This window comes from Nyctibius grandis, chromosome 8 (genome assembly GCF_013368605.1).
Source record: "Nyctibius grandis isolate bNycGra1 chromosome 8, bNycGra1.pri, whole genome shotgun sequence".
NCBI lineage: Eukaryota > Metazoa > Chordata > Aves > Nyctibiiformes > Nyctibiidae > Nyctibius > Nyctibius grandis.
In genome coordinates, this window is record NC_090665.1 from 40283407 (window position 1) to 40303342 (window position 19936).

At 43.1% G+C, this 19936-nt stretch overlaps 1 protein-coding gene across 3 annotated transcripts; it reads right to left on the bottom strand.

Moving 5' to 3' along the window:
- Positions 1 to 31: 31 nt before the first annotated feature.
- Positions 32 to 18798, bottom strand: EFCAB14 (EF-hand calcium binding domain 14). 3 transcript variants are annotated; one of them, XM_068406888.1, is made up of 11 exons: positions 18508 to 18798; positions 17431 to 17579; positions 13933 to 14078; positions 11948 to 12046; positions 8964 to 9074; positions 8001 to 8078; positions 6964 to 7155; positions 6207 to 6287; positions 4911 to 5022; positions 3916 to 4047; positions 32 to 3072 (listed from the first exon to the last, which is right to left on the bottom strand). In XM_068406888.1, exons 1-11 carry the CDS (start codon positions 18687 to 18689, stop codon positions 2897 to 2899), a joined length of 1458 nt encoding a protein of 485 aa, XP_068262989.1. In that variant the 5' UTR covers positions 18690 to 18798; the 3' UTR covers positions 32 to 2896. The 3 variants fall into 3 exon arrangements, with proteins under 3 accessions (XP_068262989.1, XP_068262988.1, XP_068262990.1); XM_068406887.1 differs by having other exon boundaries at positions 8001 to 8081; XM_068406889.1 differs by lacking the exon at positions 3916 to 4047 and having other exon boundaries at positions 8001 to 8081.
- Positions 18799 to 19936: the final 1138 nt, after the last annotated feature.

A 19936-nucleotide genomic window follows, 5' to 3' on the forward strand; every position in this document is an offset into this window, starting at 1 on the left:
CCGGCCCCGGAATGAAACGGCCGGAGACTGATTTAGATCAATTAACTGAAAAGGAACTTTTATTTAGATCAATTAAAAGTCGCGTTACATGATAAAAAGCGTGGAGTGCCATAGCTCAAGTGCAGCGGAGCGGAGGAGCATGCCCAGCACGGTGCGGCCCCGCTCCTTGCGGAGGTCGGTAGCTGAACGGAAAGACGCTCGGTGGTCCCTGCACCGGAGTAACCCAAAACCACCACAAATACATCCTGAAAACGAACCCAAGAATCACAGCATAACAGCAAGCCTCAGCAGCACATCGCTGGCACAGCCCAGACTCGTCCCTCTCACTGTTTCATTCCTTTTTATTTCAGACAGCACTTTCTTCCCCAGGTCTCACCCCCGCAAGGGGCACACAACCTCCTCGGGGTGCCTGCCAGCCGGGCCCCTGGGACCCCGCCGTCTGTAGGCATCAGCTACGGCAGAGAGCGGATCCGAACACGTGTATTTACTGCACCCGTGGCTTTTCTGCCCTCTACCATGTGCAGCGCGAATAAAACACGGGGGAGGAAGCCTGCCACCACCCAGCATCGGGGCTGGAGATGGGCAGCATGGCAAACCTGCAGGGAGCGGAGCGGCTGGCTGGGGAGCGGTGCTCCCAGCCTGCAGCACACCGCTACCGGCTACTCCAGGCCAAACAAAAGCGACCACTGTGCTCAGGGATGATCAGATTTTGTTAAACTGATAGCACAAGTCCATCCCACAACGGCAACGACTACAGCAATTAGCGATCGACTGTGCTCTTGACATGCAAATGAAGCAGCACCACTGGACAGCTGTGCCCCAGTGCCAACTATTGACTAGCTCAGCTCCTTGGCCACAGGCAGAGGACACAGGTGGCTGGAGCGGCACACACTGTCTCTAGCTGACAGTTTCACTACTGCTGTTGAAGAGCCTTCTAAAAGTAAAGCAGACTGCAACAAAACAAAACACTAAGATTCACATGGCAATACAATAATCCCTTAAATTTTAAGGTAAGTTAAATTCCATACAAATCAAGCTTCCAAAAATATTTTGCAAACTCTGGCATACGGCTATGATACACTATGTACAAATAAAATACCAGAATGGTTACATTTTATTGCTAGGGTTTTTTTATTTGGTTAAGGAATTATACAGTAGTGTATAAAAGGGTACGGGAAGCGGCAAGAAGCAAGCGTTGGCTTCTTGTCCTCTCAAAAGCCAAGGCTGGTTGGTTTTGTTTTGTTTTTAAATACTGTGTTTTCAAACGTCACATCAAAAGCATTTCCACATTGGGTCACGTCTGCATTATCCAAACAGGATAGAAAAGCAACAGTGATAGAAGCCTAGGCAATGGGTACCAGGGTTCCATTTTGTACATTCCTTCACCGATTCAAACTTTCAGAATACAATTATTCATAAAATATCCACTCTAAAGTTATATAAAAGTCAACAATTATGAACAGACTTCCACATAAACTGATGTTTCAGCGAGGTGGGCCACTTCAACTCACTAATCGTGCAAAAAAACTCTCAAGAAGATCAGTGGTATCTGTGAGCAAAATCATCCCACTTGGCCCTAATCTAGCCTGCAAGAGAATCCCTTCTGCAAATGTCCTTTTCTATGTTCCAGAAGGTTACAAACACACTCTGTGTTTAGATCCACGAGTATAAACAAGCCCTTAAGTTCCTCTATAGTAAGAAAACCTCACTTACAAAGCATGGGTCAGTAGAGAACGCTGATGCGACTGCACACTCCCGTCCTGCTCTTTACATCCTTCTGTTGGCAAGAACACAAAAGGTAAAGGTATCAAGAGGTGACCATGTTCACATTAGTCAGGAAACAGCCCACAAGTCTACTCTGGGCCTTCCCCACCCGCTCATGCTCCTAGTGACCAGGAGCTTTACTTGGGACACTTCAGAGTGACCCACACAACAGTGAAAGAAACCAGCAGCATCAGCAACCCTGTTCAAAAGACCTCCAGCGACCAGTCAGCAAGACCACCAGCACACCGCTGACTGTACCCAAGGCTTGAACTATTCAGGTGCTACTCAGCAGGCTGCATTGCAGACTTTTACCTCTTAAGCATCTGTTGAAGTTATTCAGTACATTCTTTTTTTTTTTTTTTAAAAAAAAACAGATAGGCTCATCTCACAAAATGTAACCTGGACACAATACACCAAAGCTAACAGAATGCTGAAGTGAAAACCCAAACACTTGGTAGGTAATTGCTCCTGTAGGCTCATGATATAAAAACACTTTCAACTCTTCCCACTAAAAATAAATCCTGCTATAGATGGGTATGATTTACCACTCCTGCTTTCCTCTGACTCCAAACTCATTCATGAATACGCTTAATCAAAATTAGAAATTTAGCTGAAGCTCTTAACCACCCCTTTTAGGCTCAGTCTCTCATTATAAACAGCTTACTACCAACACAGCCCCTGACACAAACTTCTCCTTAAATATGCATAACTATCTCAAATATTTACAAGCAGAAGAAGCCTATCTTTACAAGACAGATTTCCTTCTGCTCTACATAAAGTGCATCTCTCTAATTTAAGGCAAATTTCAGTGAAATATAAAACAATAGTTTTATTTTAGTATGTACACATTTTAAATTAAAAACAAGAACTCTCTTGAAAAGGAAATAATGAGAGGAAAATGTTTCCAAGTTTAGGAATTTTCTGGATTTTAACAGAGTCCCAATATTATGTCCTACTGACATATAAATTTCTTTTCAATAAATGCAAACGAAAAAGGAGGTGGCAATGTGTACAGTAATTTAGCTCCAAAGATCAGTAGAACACTGGAAAAGTGCAGACGTCGTTTTTGATGTCCTGTAGTTTCCTTTAGCTACAGTAGCATCCATCAATATCACATTTCTAAATACATATCCTATACACCTAATGCTAATCTCAGTTCTTGTAATGAGTATTTCTCATCTCCATCTGTGTCAAATTTCTTAAAGCTCTGTGACTCTTGTGCTGTAGAGCCAAGCAGCTTTTGAAGATCTTCATCTGATAGTTTTCCATCAGCATCTTCAGTTGCTTTTTCAAACAAATTCTGAAGATCTGCAAAGAGAAAAGGATTTAAAAGTAGCTCCTTTAAGTACACAGGAATATCTTATGAGCTGCTCTTCCAGTTTTACTGCACTATGTCTTACTACCTAGTAATTAAATAAAGCAAACCAAGTATGTAGCTTGTCTTCTGCTTTGTCGCAAGCTGTCAGTAACAGGAGAAAAAAAAGCACGAACATTTCTGGATTAAATTACATTGAATCTGTAAAAAATAATCCCTATTTCCACGACTAACAGCCCATTCTACAACCACTAACTGCATACAGATGCAGTTATCCTCCACAAAAGCAAGCTGTGAATGACTGTTGCTATACCAACAGCACAGATGATATAAAGGGAAAAGTGTTTATTCATTTCCTGATGCCAAACACTGCCCTTTCAGTAGCTGAAGAGACTGAACAGCAAGATCCAGAAACCATTCATTTGACCAGGCAGTGTTCTCTTAAAAAAAAAAAAAAAAAAGAAGAAAAAAACCCCAAAACATACACACTCACACCTATTCCGTTTTCCTTCAGTACCTTAACTCTTCCCTTGACTTTCTCCCAGTCTCTGGGGCACTTGGCAGAATACTTTGGCACTCAAAACACTTATAATTCACTTATAATGCACACTCCTGTTTAAATTCCAACTTCTTTTCTTCTACAGGCTACTCTTTCTTTTTAGTTTTTTTTTTAATTATTTTTTTCTTTTTAAAGTCTGTACTTCTCAAGCTTTTAAAATTGACCTCACTTCTCTCAGAAAGCCCAGTCACACTACCGTAATTCCAGTTATACTTATCTCCTAAACATTTACATGAAATTCTCAGAAAAATAAAAGGTCACCCTAGAAAGGACATACCTTCGATGCTGGAAATTCCTGGTAAGGACAGATGTCTCAGCTGTCCTTTACCCTCTGTGCTGTCATCAGCTGACCTTGAAGCCAGCCTTGAAAGGTCTGTGGGCTTTGCTGTAGTACTCAGACTACTTTCAACTGTTACAAAACAATTTCTATTAGTCTTACTAATTCCACAGAATTACAGTTAGCAGGAACAACAAAAATATCTGATAAAACTAATCAAATTTTTTGCACAGATGCTGTATGTGATAAGAATGCTGCAAAATTGTTTCAGAATATAGCAGCATTGTCCCCTTTTACCACTAAGTGGAAGAACAGAAGGAAGGAAACTTTTTTTTGAACAGTTATACAGCTTTAATCTTTCATGATGTACTAGGAGATGTGTATTTGTAAACCCCATATGAAGAATGACTTCGAAGTGCTTTCTACTTCCCAGTCTGAAAGTGCTGAACAAGCTTTATTAAGCAAATTAAATCCGCCCACCTGGGTTGTTTTCACCTTGTCAATGCAGGTATCTATCTTCCCCAACAGCAAGGTCTGAACTTCCAAGTTGCTGCTTAGCAAATTAACAAGCACAGTTCTATTGTAATGAAGTATTATAAATCTTATCTTCAGCACTACCTGAATATATACAGCAGAAGTGCACAGCTGAGACAAGTCAGCAGAGACACAGACCTTTCCTCTATGTTACACTTAGATTTTGAAAAGCAAAAATAGATGTTACCGGGTATGAATTTCTACAGGTTAATCACTGTACACCTTCAAATACAAGCTATTGACGGTGTGACTCCTGCTATACACGTGGAAAGTCACCTTCAAACTTTTATAGTCATATATAGTTTCCTGTTTTAGAGCCATCAGTTTCCTACCACTTTAACTGAAATAATCTTCACCAAAAATCTTAAGAAACAGTGTAAATTATCCACCTTCATTACTCATTCTTTCAATTACACAGGGAACCTTCAGGTTTATGGATTACTATTATATGACATTCTTACCATTCTTTGATGTCTCAATGGGTCTGTCATTTTCTGGCTTGCTTGTGAGAGCACTCATCAGCTGAAGCTTCTCTCTTAGTTTTGATACCTGAGAATCTCTAGTTCCTGTTTCCTGCATACATAGAAAAAAAAAATTTCTTAAACAGCACCCCTTCAGTAGATTGAGAACACCAGGAAAAGAAGTAATTTAAAATATGTAGGTACTTTTGAGTGACTTGGAGGTCTCCAGACTGATCAAGTTTAAAATTATAAACAAAATTTAAAAATTTAAAAAAAAAAAAAATATCTATGGAAAGAGCCAAGAAATAAATTCACATGGTCTGTAAGAAAACAATAGAATCAAAACCTCAACCCGAAAATTAAGCAACTATTTTGCAGATACAGTTCAAAAGAATCTGACATTTAATTTCCGTATTTCTTATATAAATAAGCAAGACTCCGAAAAATCATAATATAAAACAAGCACATTTGGAACGAACACATACATTAATTGAATTGCATAATCGTTTTAAATGTTTGTCTGCAACACTGACTACCTTAGTGCTGGAGTCACTATCTCTCTGTCAAAATAAACCCACCACATTTTTTAATCTGAAGCTCCTTTGCTCTTTTCATGAGCAGGTTCCAGATGATAGGTTGAGTTCACATCCATCCAAGCCTAGAACCAACAGTGCAGCCAGTTCACTCACCTGCCTTCTTTCCAGAAGATGGAAACTAACCTCAGCAGCACCGCCTCTTAAGCCCAGCCCACAATGTGGCCATTCAGTTAGTCTGTTAAACTCACTCACAGCCAGTCATCAGATCATTACTGAGAGGCAGCTTTCATCAATTCCTAGACTCCACTAGCGCAGTTTCTCTAAGTCAATCCAATAAAGTTTTTAAATCTGGATAAATGCCGTAACCCTCTTTACAGTGTGAACCCACAATAGCTGGGTTGGCTTTGCTAAAAGCATGGCAATGGGTACTCAAATGAGAGAGTTCCACTGGACCATGGTCTGAACCTCCCAAGATTCTTTGAGCTGCACGGAAGGATATTACAGCAGCTTTTCTATGTTACCCCATATATAGTTAGAATGGCAAGACTTTAAACTATTACAACTTTTCTTCCATCCTAATTGACTTCGTGTTCCCAAAATCAGGTGGACAAGCTGTCCTTCTACTCTGAACTTTTAAAAGGAACTGGATCAGATTAACCTGCTTGCGCATCTTATCTCAATTAAGTCTCATTTAAAACATGATTATAAAGACAATGACTTGGTCTACTAATCCAGTGTAATTTGTGTTTCCTTACTTTACCTTCAGTTCTTTATTTGAATGAGTTTCATTATCGAGCTGATCCTCATTTTCCACTTTTAGTGAGGTAGTTGCATCATTCCCCTACAGGAAAAATGGAGGAGAGCCAAGCTTATTCGTGTGCTGCTTATTTGCTACAATAGAGTTTCTTTCCTTCAACTTTGGCAGGCCTGAGGCAGGAAAAAAAAAACCTACAAATACATGCTACAATAAACATGAAGACAGTGGGTTATGTGATTTACCACAGCAATGTCAGCATGTTCCTTATTGCTAAACATACAGAACATGTTCTCAGAGACTGGCCCCAGTATGGCATACAGAAAGCACTGGAAGGATTTACTAACATATTTAGTGTTAATTTTTTTTCTTAGCATTTAAGTACCACTGAACAATCCAGGGCCCATCTAGCTCCTCAGTGGTCTTAACAGACCCCTTACATGCCAGAGTGCCTTCCTAAAACATAAAGAGGTTTGTGAATACTGTCCCTTCAAGCAGTTGCCCAAGTCTTAAATGTCATCGTGTTTGGGACATTTTTCTGTAGATTCTGCAGGGAAGAAATGACTACTTCATAGATACTCTTAACATTGGTTATCAGTTCAGAAATATGGAACAAGTTCCAGTCTTTTAAAATTAAATCCTAAGTGTCTCAAGTTTAATTCTGACATTTTCTTTAGCTAGGTTTGAAAAGCTGCATCTATAGTGCATAGAAAGTATTGAAACTACTACCCTGAGCAGACACCCTTAGTCATCAAATACTTACCACATTGGCAGACAAGTTCTCTCTTCTGTCCAGGTTATTCACAGCAAGGGGAGAGTTTTCTAACACCGTAACCCTCCAGCTGAGGTTACCAATGGCTGAATCCACGTTTAGAAGCTTGACATCATTCAGCTTTTGGTGCGCCACTACAGTATTATTTAGCTCCTCCAAAGCTGCATGCAGCAACTGGCTTTCCTGAAACATAAAACCAACACATGTCAGTTTACTCAACCTCTGCAGCACTCTTGCTATTAACATGGTGACTGACCCAGTTTAACCAGGCAGACTTCAGACTGGCTCTCCACCAACACCACTGAAAACATCCAACTGGAAGCTTCCAGAAAGTTATTCCAGCTTTCAAAGTTCGAGATTTTCCTCAGGGCTAACCTCTTTGTTGCCAATGTAAGCACTTCAGCTGTGCCAGCAAACACACAAAGACTATTCATCTAATTTTCCAGGGCAAGCTTAGTAACCACACCAACTATTTTTCTCAAGAAAGCATGTACTAGGCATATTTATACACAAGGTTCATTTTTGAGGGAGATATTGACTGTATTAAATGTAAATAAATGCAATCATTCCATTCCAAGCCATTCAGCTGAACACCCACACATTATCCTTTTTTTTTGTTGCCAAATCCCCGCTTTCCACACCTCATTACATTGAGAGTGACTCAACACATGCCACTCCCAGATTTGCTTAGATTGGCAAGCACCTGCCATGAAATCCATTCGATAAAAAGCTTTTAACTCATTTCCATTTACGTGAGCAAAGTACACCTATAATTTGTTTGATATTTGTTTCAGTCTTTTTACTCCTCACCCAGTTAGAACACAAAAAATACTTTTCAGAATAGGATACTTTGCACAGGCACAGGAACAAACTACAGCAAAATTATCTTGTATTTCATTTTGAAGGATGCTATCTGTATTGTCTTGATAAAAAACCATACTTTTTTGTACACTACAGTACTGCAAATCACACACAATAAGTATCAGTGATACCTGTACCAATATTCCTTATGCAAGGGAGAAAAATACCTGTTTGCAATTTTCTGTCTGATTTCTCTCAGTCCTTGGCAAAACAGCGGAGGGAAGTGAAGGTATCTGTTTTAATTCCTTCTAAGGAAAAAAGTAGAAAATCACATTACCAAATGCCTGTAAAACAATACTAAGCTTTTAATAACTGGCAGGCTGTAGCTAAGGATGTTTTGCTACAATTATAGTCACTCATGTCTGTTGTGCATGCAGCATTTTAACTAGGCTAAGACAGAGTTTTCTCTTTCAGACACATAAGGTCCAAATTTATTTTAAATAAACCCTCCTAATTAGCTCTTCTCCCTTTAATCAATTATTATGATACACATTTCACTGCTACCATACACACTGCCATATCTGCAATGTTTTCGTAACACTCACTGACTGAATCAAGTTTTATAATGTGTCTAATTTCGATTTTATCTGCAAGTATTCATATTAAAGTAGTGCTGTATTGCAGTTTAGCTGAAAAACTTGAATTATTGGCTCAGTTTGTTAACACCAAGTGAGAGGTCAGTACAAATACAGCGAGTACTTTCTGGTAAAGATGGTCAGTAATTTCATCTTTATATGCATCCTTAATTCAACCAACAAACTGTATCTCAATGCTTCCACCATCCCCAATTCCTAAGAGAGTGCAGACAGTTACCATAAGCAGTACCCTGCATCACACAAAAGCAGAAATTCCCAAGGCTTCACATCTGTGTAGTAGGAAGCAAAAATCTGCAGGATAGGAAGTACAGAAGCAACCAACAATTCTGGCTACAGAAAAATACATACTTGATACCACATAGGAGATGCCACACTGGGATTACGAGATTAGCAGTGTATTAACGTACCAGCCAGCACCTACTAAAACTTCAAAAGTATTTTGAAGGCATAAGGCAAAACTCCACGCAGTTCTTAATTTGCTTCATATTAGGCAGGTAACCATTAAAACAGTGTTATATCAGTACATTTTCTTACCACATCATTCTGGAGTATTTCTACGGATTTCTTGTATTCTTCAATAGCTGTCTGTATATTTTCAACATCATGAGAAACACTGGTAAGAGTGCTACCTATGTTTGCTACAGTCTGGAAGAAAGAAGTAGACAAAAATCTCAGCCTTCCTCAACTGTACTGTTCCGAAGTTTCAATCTGCTAAACACAATGTTTTGCTAGTGAAGCTGCAGGCAGACTGCCACAAAAATGTGCACGCGAGTTTGCAGTATTCGGAACTTCTTTTGCAGACAAAACTACATTATACCCATCGCACCTCCAGGCCAATAAATGAACACACACTCTACACCATGAGAGCTTAAGCTAGATAACCAAAGTGACAGGTTTGCTACTCTCACTCCCAGAACAATACAAATGTTCTGGCATTAATTTACAAAAAAATAATCCTGAGATGAAGACATCTTACTTCCTCTCTACATGGAGTACTTGTATGGAATACAAGGATGCTGACATCACCTATTTACCCTGCCTTAACTGTCTTTCAGGGCTACCCATCAGACACGTCATACACTGCAAAACTAGCCTGCCAAAGGTCACCAGTCACATTTTCAAGCCAGTATTACCTTTTTTAAAATGAAAGAATAGCTCTGAAGCATCAGGAACGCCCACATGAATTCTGCAGGTACAGTCAGTGCACTGTGACAGCTACCTTTGCTTCTGACTACTCCCGCCCCATCCTTCCCTTGCTTCACCTATGTGAACTCCCCCATCCCCAGCTCTAACTTTAGAAAGTAGCTATTCTGTAAAGCTGCACTGGTGTTTCAGCAGCTGACAGCACAGCACCTATCAGAGTCAGATCGTCAGCTAGGACATCCAAAAACACTAGTGCAAGTTACACTGATGGGACAGAGCATGCCCCTCTGCTTCACATTCCATTTTTAATACTTTCTTCAACCATTAAAACAAACGGAACCCATCTAAAAATCCCCTTTTCCTATGACCCTGTTACGCTCATAAGCTCTTAAGGCACTGAAGCGACCCTCTAGCTACCCAGACTATATTCAAACGATATCCACACAAATCTTTCTCCAGCTCTTCATTTTGCAAGTCCGAACATCAGTTCAGTAACCAACCTCTCTGCCCTGGAGGACCTCAGGACACCTTTAGCACCTTTCATTAGTCTGAACAAAAGGGAGGAGAAGGAACTCCCTCAGTAATCCTTCAGGAGTCTACTACCACCAGGCAGATCCTTATTTTCAGGAACAGTACCTAGAGGGAAAAGGGCTTAAAACCAAAATCCTATTCTAAGAATAGCAGCCTTTTCTTCCAAGAAAGGCAGGCAATTCCAAAGACAGCTGGATGCAATGGACAGTTGAGCAGGAGATTTTTCACCAGGGCTATCAAAAGCCAGGCTACCAACCTATACCCACTGAAGTTCTCCTGTGTGACAGGAGGTAGTGCAGCATGCACACAGGGGTCAAAAAGAAGACCAAGTCTTGAAACCTATAATTTTTCATTAACATGACATTTACAAGCCATTAAAACTATTGTATTGAAACCTCCAAATAGTTCATCTACACTCAACACCTCGCAATATACCTCCTGGAAGGATTCCAGTTCTGTTTATTACATCAACCTTCCAAAACATGAATGCAAGCAAGATGGCTCAAGAGAGCAGTGGAAACAGATGCCACATCTAACACTTACTTAGACTCAATGGCAGAGACTGGAAAGGATTCAAAAGTTCCCAAGGACTTTGATTTTCACAAAGTGTGACCAAGGATGGACTTATTTCAACACGAAAAAGCCTTGCTGTTCAGCAGATCACTGCAAGCTGAAACCTCTTGGCCCTAATACTTTGTCCTGATGGTACTGAAGGCAGCAAGATGTCAACAAGGTTTTTCTATATTATATAAATAACGTAGGTGCAGGTTCCAGACTCTAGGTACTGCCTTAAGACTTACTTCTGATATGACACAGTGACAATCCAGCATGCTCATAACAGCAAATTAGAAGCTTAGGAAACAGCTTTGTACTCCTCCCAGAAAAAAAAAAATCCTAGCAGCCTAATCAGCCAAGCCACACTAATTGCTTTGCATATGACTAGCTTGTTGATTATACATTAATTTTGTAGGGACGGGAAATAAGAAGTGGAAACCCATAAAAGCCACAAAGACGACTGGGCTGACATTAGGTGTTAGCCCAATATAAATATTTATTGCTAAATAAACAGAACTGCCCCAGAAGAGCTGGGGAAGTTTCAACAAGCCCTTCTTTTTACCAAAGTAAACAGGACAGTTCTTTGGTAAAGAATGCTCAGCTAAGGCACAGGGTAAGACACTGTATTAACAGAAGACACTTTAGAAGTAAGCCTGTGTCAGCCAGTAGGGCCCATCTTTCAAGGGATTGTCAGAAAACCATCCCAGTACAATTCACGTTTTGCTGTGCATGTACTGAACACCAAGAAAGCTCCCACGTTAATGTTCCATGCCCCCCGCTCCCAAGTTAGACCTCTACCTGCCTCAAGACTGTAAATGCAGAGTCAGATGTAGAACTACATACTGCTCAAGATGAGGAAGTTTTCCAGAAAGCAATCCATTTTCTTTTCTGATTAAAAAAGCTAAACAAACCACACATTTGCAAGCAAAGCTGTAAAACTGCAGACAGACTTTTTGCAAGTGTCTTAAAGTATATTAAGATTAGCAACCCAAAGGAAAGCAACCAGAAAGATCCACCCCAAGGTAAAGAAGTAACAACATAATACAATCAGAAACAAATGCATCTCCAGAACGGGACAACCAAGGCCTTCAAATTTTTTATCTGCCATACGTTCTGGTAGGACCATACAATATCAAGTATATGAAGTCCAATTTAAAAACAAGATGGAGAAGCAAATATTCCTCACATGCAATTCAGGTAACTCCTGTTGTCACTGCTGTCCCCAAGAGCCCAGCTGCAACTTAGCCGCACAGAATGCATTTAGCAATAGCCACATTTACAGTACTTGCCTTCTGAAGTTTCTCCACTGTGAGAGGAAGAGAAATCAGATCAGAAGCAGACTTTATGTTGTTTTTGAGATGATTTACTGTTGAGGTCAATAGCGATATCTAAAACCAAAGAGAAATATTTAGAATTAGTCAACACAATCCTGATTCTGACCTTCCCCAGTACTAATGACTTAATTTGTAACATTAAAACACAAGGCAAGACAAAAATATATATATAGACACACACAAAACACCCCTGGCTCTACATTGTAAAAATATTCTGCCTCTTGCTAGAGAGACAAGATTTTTTTTCAAACTGAATGAAAGCCATAGAAGCCCCTTCTTTTCAACAGTGCACCCTCTGCCCATTTTACATTAATCCCATCAGAGAGAGGCTGTCGCCCAAGAAAGATTTTTAAAATTGTGCAAGAAGCCTTTACGTGGAGGAAACAGTCATCTACTTCTGTATTTAGCAATCAAACCTGCCTGGCAAAACCCAGCAAAGCCAAGCAACTTCTCTAGCTGAGTGGCAGGCAAAGAAGTTGCACATATAACCCAAACCTTCTGCTACAGAAGTGGAACAGTGACAATCTAGGTACCGCACAACTCCTGTCAACTGTTTGACCCAGAAGGCAATTTATTCAATGGGTCTTCAGGATTATTTATTCATTCCAATTGAGAGGCTGTCAAATAAATTAAGAACCACATGCCGGTCATTAATTTCTAACACTATCACTTTAAGATCCATTGGTAGCCATCAGTAGTCAAAACGAAGAAAAATAATTTCTTCTCACATTTGACAACACAAAAGCAGAGCAGATAAAACCCACTTTCTTCTGGTTAAAAAAAAAAAAAAAAAAAGTTGTTTTGCAAGCTGAGGAAATGGGCAAGATCCTAATTTTACATTAGGCCAACACTGACCAGCTGGCCTGCAGTCTCTGGTTCCACAGCTGTGAATATTGGCCAAAATAATTCCCAGCCGTGCATCCTAACAATTTATGGAAAAAAAAAAAGAAACAATAAATAAATTTTGATCCCCAGAAGAGCTGGCTCAGACTGTAACCAGACCCTGAAGTAACTTGAAGGCCTGCAAGAACCATGTGCAAGTATCTTTAACACCCAGGTGCAGATGATAGTGTTTTAAAAGTTCAATGAAGCACCTAAATATCTGTGGATAACACATACTGTCAGATACCAAAGAAGGCAAGTCAATTTTTCAAACATAGTTATATGCCCCATTAACCACTTAACCACTGCACAGGACTGAAAAAAACCCAATCTGAGCAGGCACATCAATACTCTTAAAATTTAAACCCAAAGCACGAGTGCCAGGGAGAGTTCCCAACACACACCTCTTGATACACTAACTGGGAGCAGTTCTGAACTTTTACCTCCGAGGCAAGAATTTCAGTAAGAGACTTGCTGGATGCTTTGTTTGAAGCATGAGCTAATACATCAGCTGAGGAAACAGCTTTCTGTTAAGTGGCTTAGTTCTAGCCGCGTAAACAGAGCTAGGATTTACGCCAGCTCAGATTCCAAGTATGCATTAGCAGATTTTATATTTACAAGACACCAGTACTTCATCTGCAGCAACAAGAACTTGCACTGATTCAGGTAACTTCTTTCCATGTTCATGAAGTGTTTGCAGACACTCCTAGAAATTTGAAATGTCAAATCTCTCATCATAACATCACAATTATTTGCCAGGAAAATTAGGAACTGCACAGTTCTCAGGTTCTTTTAAATTCTGCCTGAAGTCTTTCCACCAGTTGCATAATTTCTCCTCTTTGCAATCAATCTCCAGTCCAACTGGATGCTCAACCTTTTTTGCTTGTTTAATAATAAGGCTTATGCTCCATTTTAACTTTAAAAATAAAAGTTTAAGCATACAGTCATGGAAGTCCTTAGAGAAAAGCTCAGCACAGCACTTGAAATTAACTTCTGTAAAAATAAATTTGCTTGGAGTATTTTATTATTTTTCAAAACCAAGCACTGATCCCTCTCACCTGTTTATTGATCTCTGTGATATTCATCCAAATTTTACTTAGCCCCAGTTCTCCAGTCTCAATTTGTTCTAGTTGCTTTTGCTTCTGCACCAAATCTTCATTCAGTTTAGGAATTTCTTGGAATGATGTCTTTTGATTAGATTCCACTGGAAAAAAAAATAAAAAAACAATTACATTTGTTTTAAAAAGTCCCAAAAGTCCAGGTGAACAATGTTGAAAGGCAAAAGACAAATCATAAGCAGCAACATCTACAGCAGTGAAAAGGGGCAGTAGCAGTTTCTACATATGGGTTTATTGCCAATTCAAAATTAAGTGTCTGTTCACAATGACAGCTCTTTTTTGTTTTAAGAGTCCTAATGTCTGCAGAGAGAACCCAGAGAGACCGTACTAAATTTAACGCTTTGCAATAATACTGTCATTCTGGCAAGCCTCAGCAGGTCTTTATTTAGTGCAGTTATTTTGCATTACTTTCACAGAGGAACATGAAATCATAATGGGACTGTGAATAAGAACTGCCAATAGTACCAGGGCAGAGGCAGAACATGAAATGAACCTCAGTGCCCTTTTCCGAGCCTGCAAAGGGGCTGCTGGCGATGAAGTGAATTCCAAATAGATTAACATGATTACAGTTTTTCTGTGTGACAGACAACTGAAAAAAATGTGGAAGCTTACACACTAATGTCTGTTGGTAAACAAATCAGTAAACAAGGTCCTTGGAAATAAAGTCAGTTATTACTGCAATTAATGCTACAGCAAGGGGGAAACGTGCAGCTCAAACAAATTCAAGTGAGCCTCAGAAATGCAGCTCTTCCAGGTCTGCAGTGACTAAGCTGTTTAGCTGCAAGCACTATTAGGCAATCCTAAATCCCTAGGTCTGGGAAACAAATAAGCAAAGGTTTTGAGATGGAGGTGACAGAGTTCTCCAAAACCTGCACCTCCCCCCTGTCATGCAGCACTGGAATGCTCTGCAACAAAGCGCCATGGTTCAGACCAGACTGCCAAGGGCAGTGGGACCTACGTGGTAGGTAGCTGGCAGCTCCTAGAACACATGTCCTTGTGTGACCCATCCTGTCAAAAGGGGAAGCCTTCAGGAGTGCTTCATGCTCGTGGAGTGGATGCCCAAATACACACAACTGGAAAGCGGTGCATCTTCAAAAACCCACTTCACTTTTCTTGAAGCAAGTCCTAAAAGTCATTTCTAGGTACAGAGTAATCTGCATTGATCACCCAAGATCCAAATAACACTTTTGGTTAAGTAAGACCTTGAAAGATGTATTTTAGCCAAAACAGACTGAGAGTTAATTGTGCATTCGATACAAGCAGTTCACACTCAATCTGATGTTTCAGAGGCTCTTGTAGGCAAACTAGTTTCTGTTTTGCAACTCTCACTGTGTGCAGTGAGACTCCACTTAAGAGTTTTTTGCAGTGCTAGGAAGGTTAAGTGCTATATGCATTCTTAGCATCATTACTAACAACTGAAAGGAAACACCACAAGAACTTCCCCCTATCCCAAACATACTAGATGCAAAGATGTCTTATTTTTAAAAATCGCTCATACCATACTCAGTTTCTTCAAAGGATGGCAGAACATTAACAAATACTGCCACTGGAATCTACTCTTATGGGGAAAAAATCCGGATGAAGATTCAGAGGAGGAAGATTCTTTTTCCAAACCTGCTGAAGGACAGACTGATCCCGAGCCTTTGTTTCTCCATCCACCCATCTGTCTCACCAAAGCACAACGTTACCTTTTGGAACCAGGTTACTCTTGCTGTCTGTTTTTTTTTTGTTGTTGTTGTTTCTAATGCTGTGCCTCATTATGAGACTCCCATCCAGCTTCTAGGCATGCTACTACAGTAGCATGGAAATCTGAGGCTACTTTATCACTAGACCAACTATTAAATGCACAGCTTTTCTATCAGAGCTATTAAGGAGAAAACAAGCACATCTAACTGCCAGACAGTAAGCTCAGAGAGAGCAACTGCTTTAACAAAGAGGTCTATGTAGAATAGGAATGATGAAACTTAACTACACCAAAGCCAACAAATGTTGTCACCGTGCAAAACTTTTACTGCCAGTACATACTTAAAGCAGATCAGTCCATGAAGAGCGGCAGTCAGTTTACCCAGAACACAGAAACAGCTACTGCATAGCTGTTCAGCACACTCACAGCCACAAAGCAGCACCTGTAACCGAAGGCATCCTCCATAACTGCTGGACGCCAGTTACGGCTAACTTTCAGAGTTCACTATTAGTTAATATAAAAGCACATCTATCAGCAATGCTTTCACTTCCAGCCAGCAGGTTCCACCTGGGCAGACAACTCTCCACCTCACAGCAGAGTTACACACTCAAACAGGAAGCCCTAAACACCAAGAGCAAAGAATTTCTACACACATTTCCTCAATAGCTCTTTTGTCACAAGCAAATCAAACCCTCTGCTTATCCTTCAGCCCTAGCAGCCTCCTAATTTTTGAACTGATTTCACCAGCCTTATTTTTAAGGTCACCTTCATGTCCTGAGCACAAAACTTCTAAGATGAAGACCAAAGCTATGGGACAAAACCCGCAGTCAACAGCAGAGCTCCTCAGGCAAAACTACCTACCTAGCTTTCCTGAAGCAGCTAGAGACTACCCAAATGCTTAAGCTTCACTCTCTTCTGCTCCATTCACAGAGCTCTTCAGCTTATCCTTGCCTTTTTCAATATATAGCATTTTAAACACTACTAAAATAAGGCACCAGAGCATACCTTGTGTCCAGAGGTGAAGCATAGAGAACCAAGCGCATACATTACATACAGGTCTCACCATTTGTTCTACCTCAGCACTACAGAGGTTAAAACATTGAAACCTTACATGGACAGGGAAAACCTGAGACCTACAGGCAAAATGCTTCACGTTAACTCCATACTTCAAAGCATCAAACTTGATGTAACTGCACACCATATGCAACATGACATAAAAGCTGAACAAGAACAGGTCAACGCAAGCAAGACAAACATTCAGAGGATACGAAGAAAAAAAACAGAATCCCAAAGCAACATTCAAATTGCAGTAACGCCATCGCCAAGTATTAGAGGTTTTTAAAAGAGATCAAGACAAGTAGATTGTTTTCCATTAATTTTTTTTAAGGGATTCATCAAAATCCCCTAGACTGTTTTTACAAGGATGATCAGAACTTTTTCTTTAAACCGGTGCTTCCTTTGGAAGCGAGCACTCCCAAGACCAAAGTCAGGAATTTTAGAAAGGTATGTACAAGCAACTACAGGCCCACCTAGTCCAGCGTCCCTGCTCCTCAGAAGATATAGAGCAGGCAAGAACATATAACGTTTGCCTTCAATTAGCCCAGCATCCGAGTGTTTTTGGCTCAGACAACTCCTCGACTCAGTGGCAGTTTGTCTACGCAGTACTTTCATACTTTGAATAAGCAGGCAGGCAACTAAAGCTCTTCATACTGACCAAAGCAAATGTGAAATAGCAAAGTTACATTTATACTTACTAGTTCGAAACTTCTCCTTTATTGCATCCAGATCCTCCTTGAGAGCCACCTGCATCCAGACTAAGCCAACGCACGCTACCACGCAAGCGGCAAGAATAACAAACGCACATAATGGGTAACAGAATTTGCAGCATCGTAGGTAGTCTCCCCTGGGTAAAACAAAACAGATTGTGACTATTCAACAGTATCTAGAAAAGTTTTATTTTAAATGCTGATCTATCAAAGTAAGGGACCGCACTGGAACAGCACGTTTTGGCTGACAAGAGTTAACGAAGAGCTTTTCCAAGAATAAATAAGGCTACACAGCGAGACCAGGGCTGTTACTTTCTGTTCAGTTTATCCTCAGGAGGCACATCTAGCGGACTCAAGAGCAGCTGTCAGGTTTCTCTTACTAAAATTTCCTGCTCTGCTCACATAAACTTACGTTAGGAACATCTGCTTGATAGCTTGGAAAGTGGGCTTCAAGAAAGGGCATTGCCATAAAGTTATGACAAGTACTTCTAGTTTATCCTAAACTGGGGAAGTCTAAGTTTTTCTGCGACGTGCCTACTTTTAGTTATTCTTAGAGGCCTGTTAATAACGCTGTTACTTAACTGACAAGTTTGTTTATTAGTAAAGGCACATTATGTTCATGAGAAAACCAGCAGTGTGTCAGCTCGCAGATACAGGACTGTGTCATGCTGATCACACGGGGATAGTAACTGCTCAACATCTCACGCAACTGACCCCGAGCTGCTCTAAGGAGTTCAGTTGCAGCAAGGGCAAAACGGAAAAAAACAATAAGAAAAAAGCCGGAGGATGGTTCAGATCTACTTCCACTCCCAGCCAGGCGACCTGTTGGGCCCGACACACTCCGTGCAGCTCCAGGGCTTTCCTGGCAGCCCCCAGCGCCCCACAACCCCCCACAACCGCGCAGCTGACCCGCTGAAGGCAACGCAGCCGCCCCCAGCACCGCCCCGGAGACCGGTGCGGAGGCGAGGGGCTCCCGCCGCGGCGAGGCCGGGGCCCGGAGCTGGGCACAGACCCCCAAGCGGGTATGACCGGGTCGGGGGGGCAGCGGCAGCCGCGGGGACTCACTTGCCGCAGCGGCCCCGCGCCCCCGCCGCCGCGAACTCGTCCTCCTCGGAGCTGGACTCGGAGTCGGAGGCGGGCGGCTCGGTGCGCAGCAGCCGGTGGCCCGAGCCCTTCTTGGTGGGCGTCTTCCTGCGGCCGTCGGCGGCCAGGCCGATGAGGGCGTTCAGCTCCTTCCGCTTCTTCATCCTCTTGTGGGGTGTCGGCGGCGGCGCGGCCGGCGGCTGGCTCCCGTCTCCCTCCCCCGCCGCCACCACCGCCGCGGCGGCCGCCGCCAGCGCGCCCCGGTTCGCCAGCCTACGGCCCGGCCGCGGCTACAGGTGCTCCGCGGGGCCGCGGCCGCTGCTCCCCCGCCGGCCCCGCGGCGGCACGCCCGGCCCCGCCACTGCCGCCGCCCGCCCCGCCCGCGCCATGGCTGCTCCCGGCCCCGCTGCCGCCCGCCCCCTCCACCTACCAGCAAGCCGCGCTCCCATTGGGCGGCGCGGGACCGCCCCGCTCGGGGCTTAAAGGCCCAGGCGCGCCCTCTACGGGGGCCGAAGGAACCGCGGGTTCGAGTCCCGCCCTTGGAGGGTGGGACGAGCGGGGAAGGGGGAGGCTAGAAGCGGCCGAGCGGTGGGGCACAGCCTGGCTGGTGCCTTCCTCCGCGCTCACCCTCCGTCCCCTCGCCCACCAGGCGCGGCGTGGGCCCTTGCTCCGGGCGACAACGGTGGCATCGAAGCAGTGCTGCTTGGCAGCTGCCTGCCCCCTGCCTGCCACAAAGCTGTGCCGCGGCTGCTGCGGTACCCAGCCCCTCGGCGTTCCCCGGGGCTGGATTCACCGCTCTCACGGTGGAGTACATGTTGTCCTTGTCGTTTTTAAGGTGCGGCTTAAAGTGACAGCTCGTTCGCGGGGGCGGCAGCTGTCAGCCGGGATGCCGGGGTGGGAATGGATGGAGATGAGGGTGAAACCTTGGGAGGCAGGAACATGTGATGAAGACCTCGGGGGGAGGAAGCCCAGGGCACGCCTATTTTCTCCCTCAGGCTTGTGTGCACTAAAAGCTTAAAGAACTCCATGTAAAGGAGCGATATTCCCAAACGCCAGCTGTGAGCACACCCCGAGCCGTGCCGGGTGGGTGGGCGCAGGCAGGGGACGGCGGGGCGGGGGTGGGCACAGGCAGGGGACGGCGGGGCAGCGGGTCCCGCTCCGCCGGCGATGCTCGGCCCGCTGACCTCCCTCTGCTGGCCGCAGCTCCGGACGCGCACGCCGGTGCCAGCTCGGAGCCCGTTCTCAGGGCAAGCGGTGCCTTTCGCGAGGCCCCGCGGGACGCTGCCCTCCCAACAAGCGCTGTCGTGATTTGGCAGCCGCTCGGACTCTGGACCTGCCTCTCCGCCCTGCATTGGCTGCGTTGCTGGCACCAGCCCTGTCCGAGGCAGCAGCAGCAGCAGCGGCAGCAGCT

Bases quoted from the DNA above. Each gene is read 5' to 3' on its own strand.
- EFCAB14 (XM_068406887.1), bottom strand. From the start codon at position 18,689: ATGAAGAAGCGGAAGGAGCTGAACGCCCTCATCGGCCTGGCCGCCGAC. The intron at 14,079-17,430 runs GTAAGTATAAAT...TTTTTTTTCCAG, and splicing joins AAAGGAGAAGTTTCGAACTA to TGGAATCTAATCAAAAGACA. The intron at 3,073-3,915 runs GTATGTCCTTTC...TTCTCTTTGCAG, and splicing joins AGGAATTTCCAGCATCGAAG to ATCTTCAGAATTTGTTTGAA.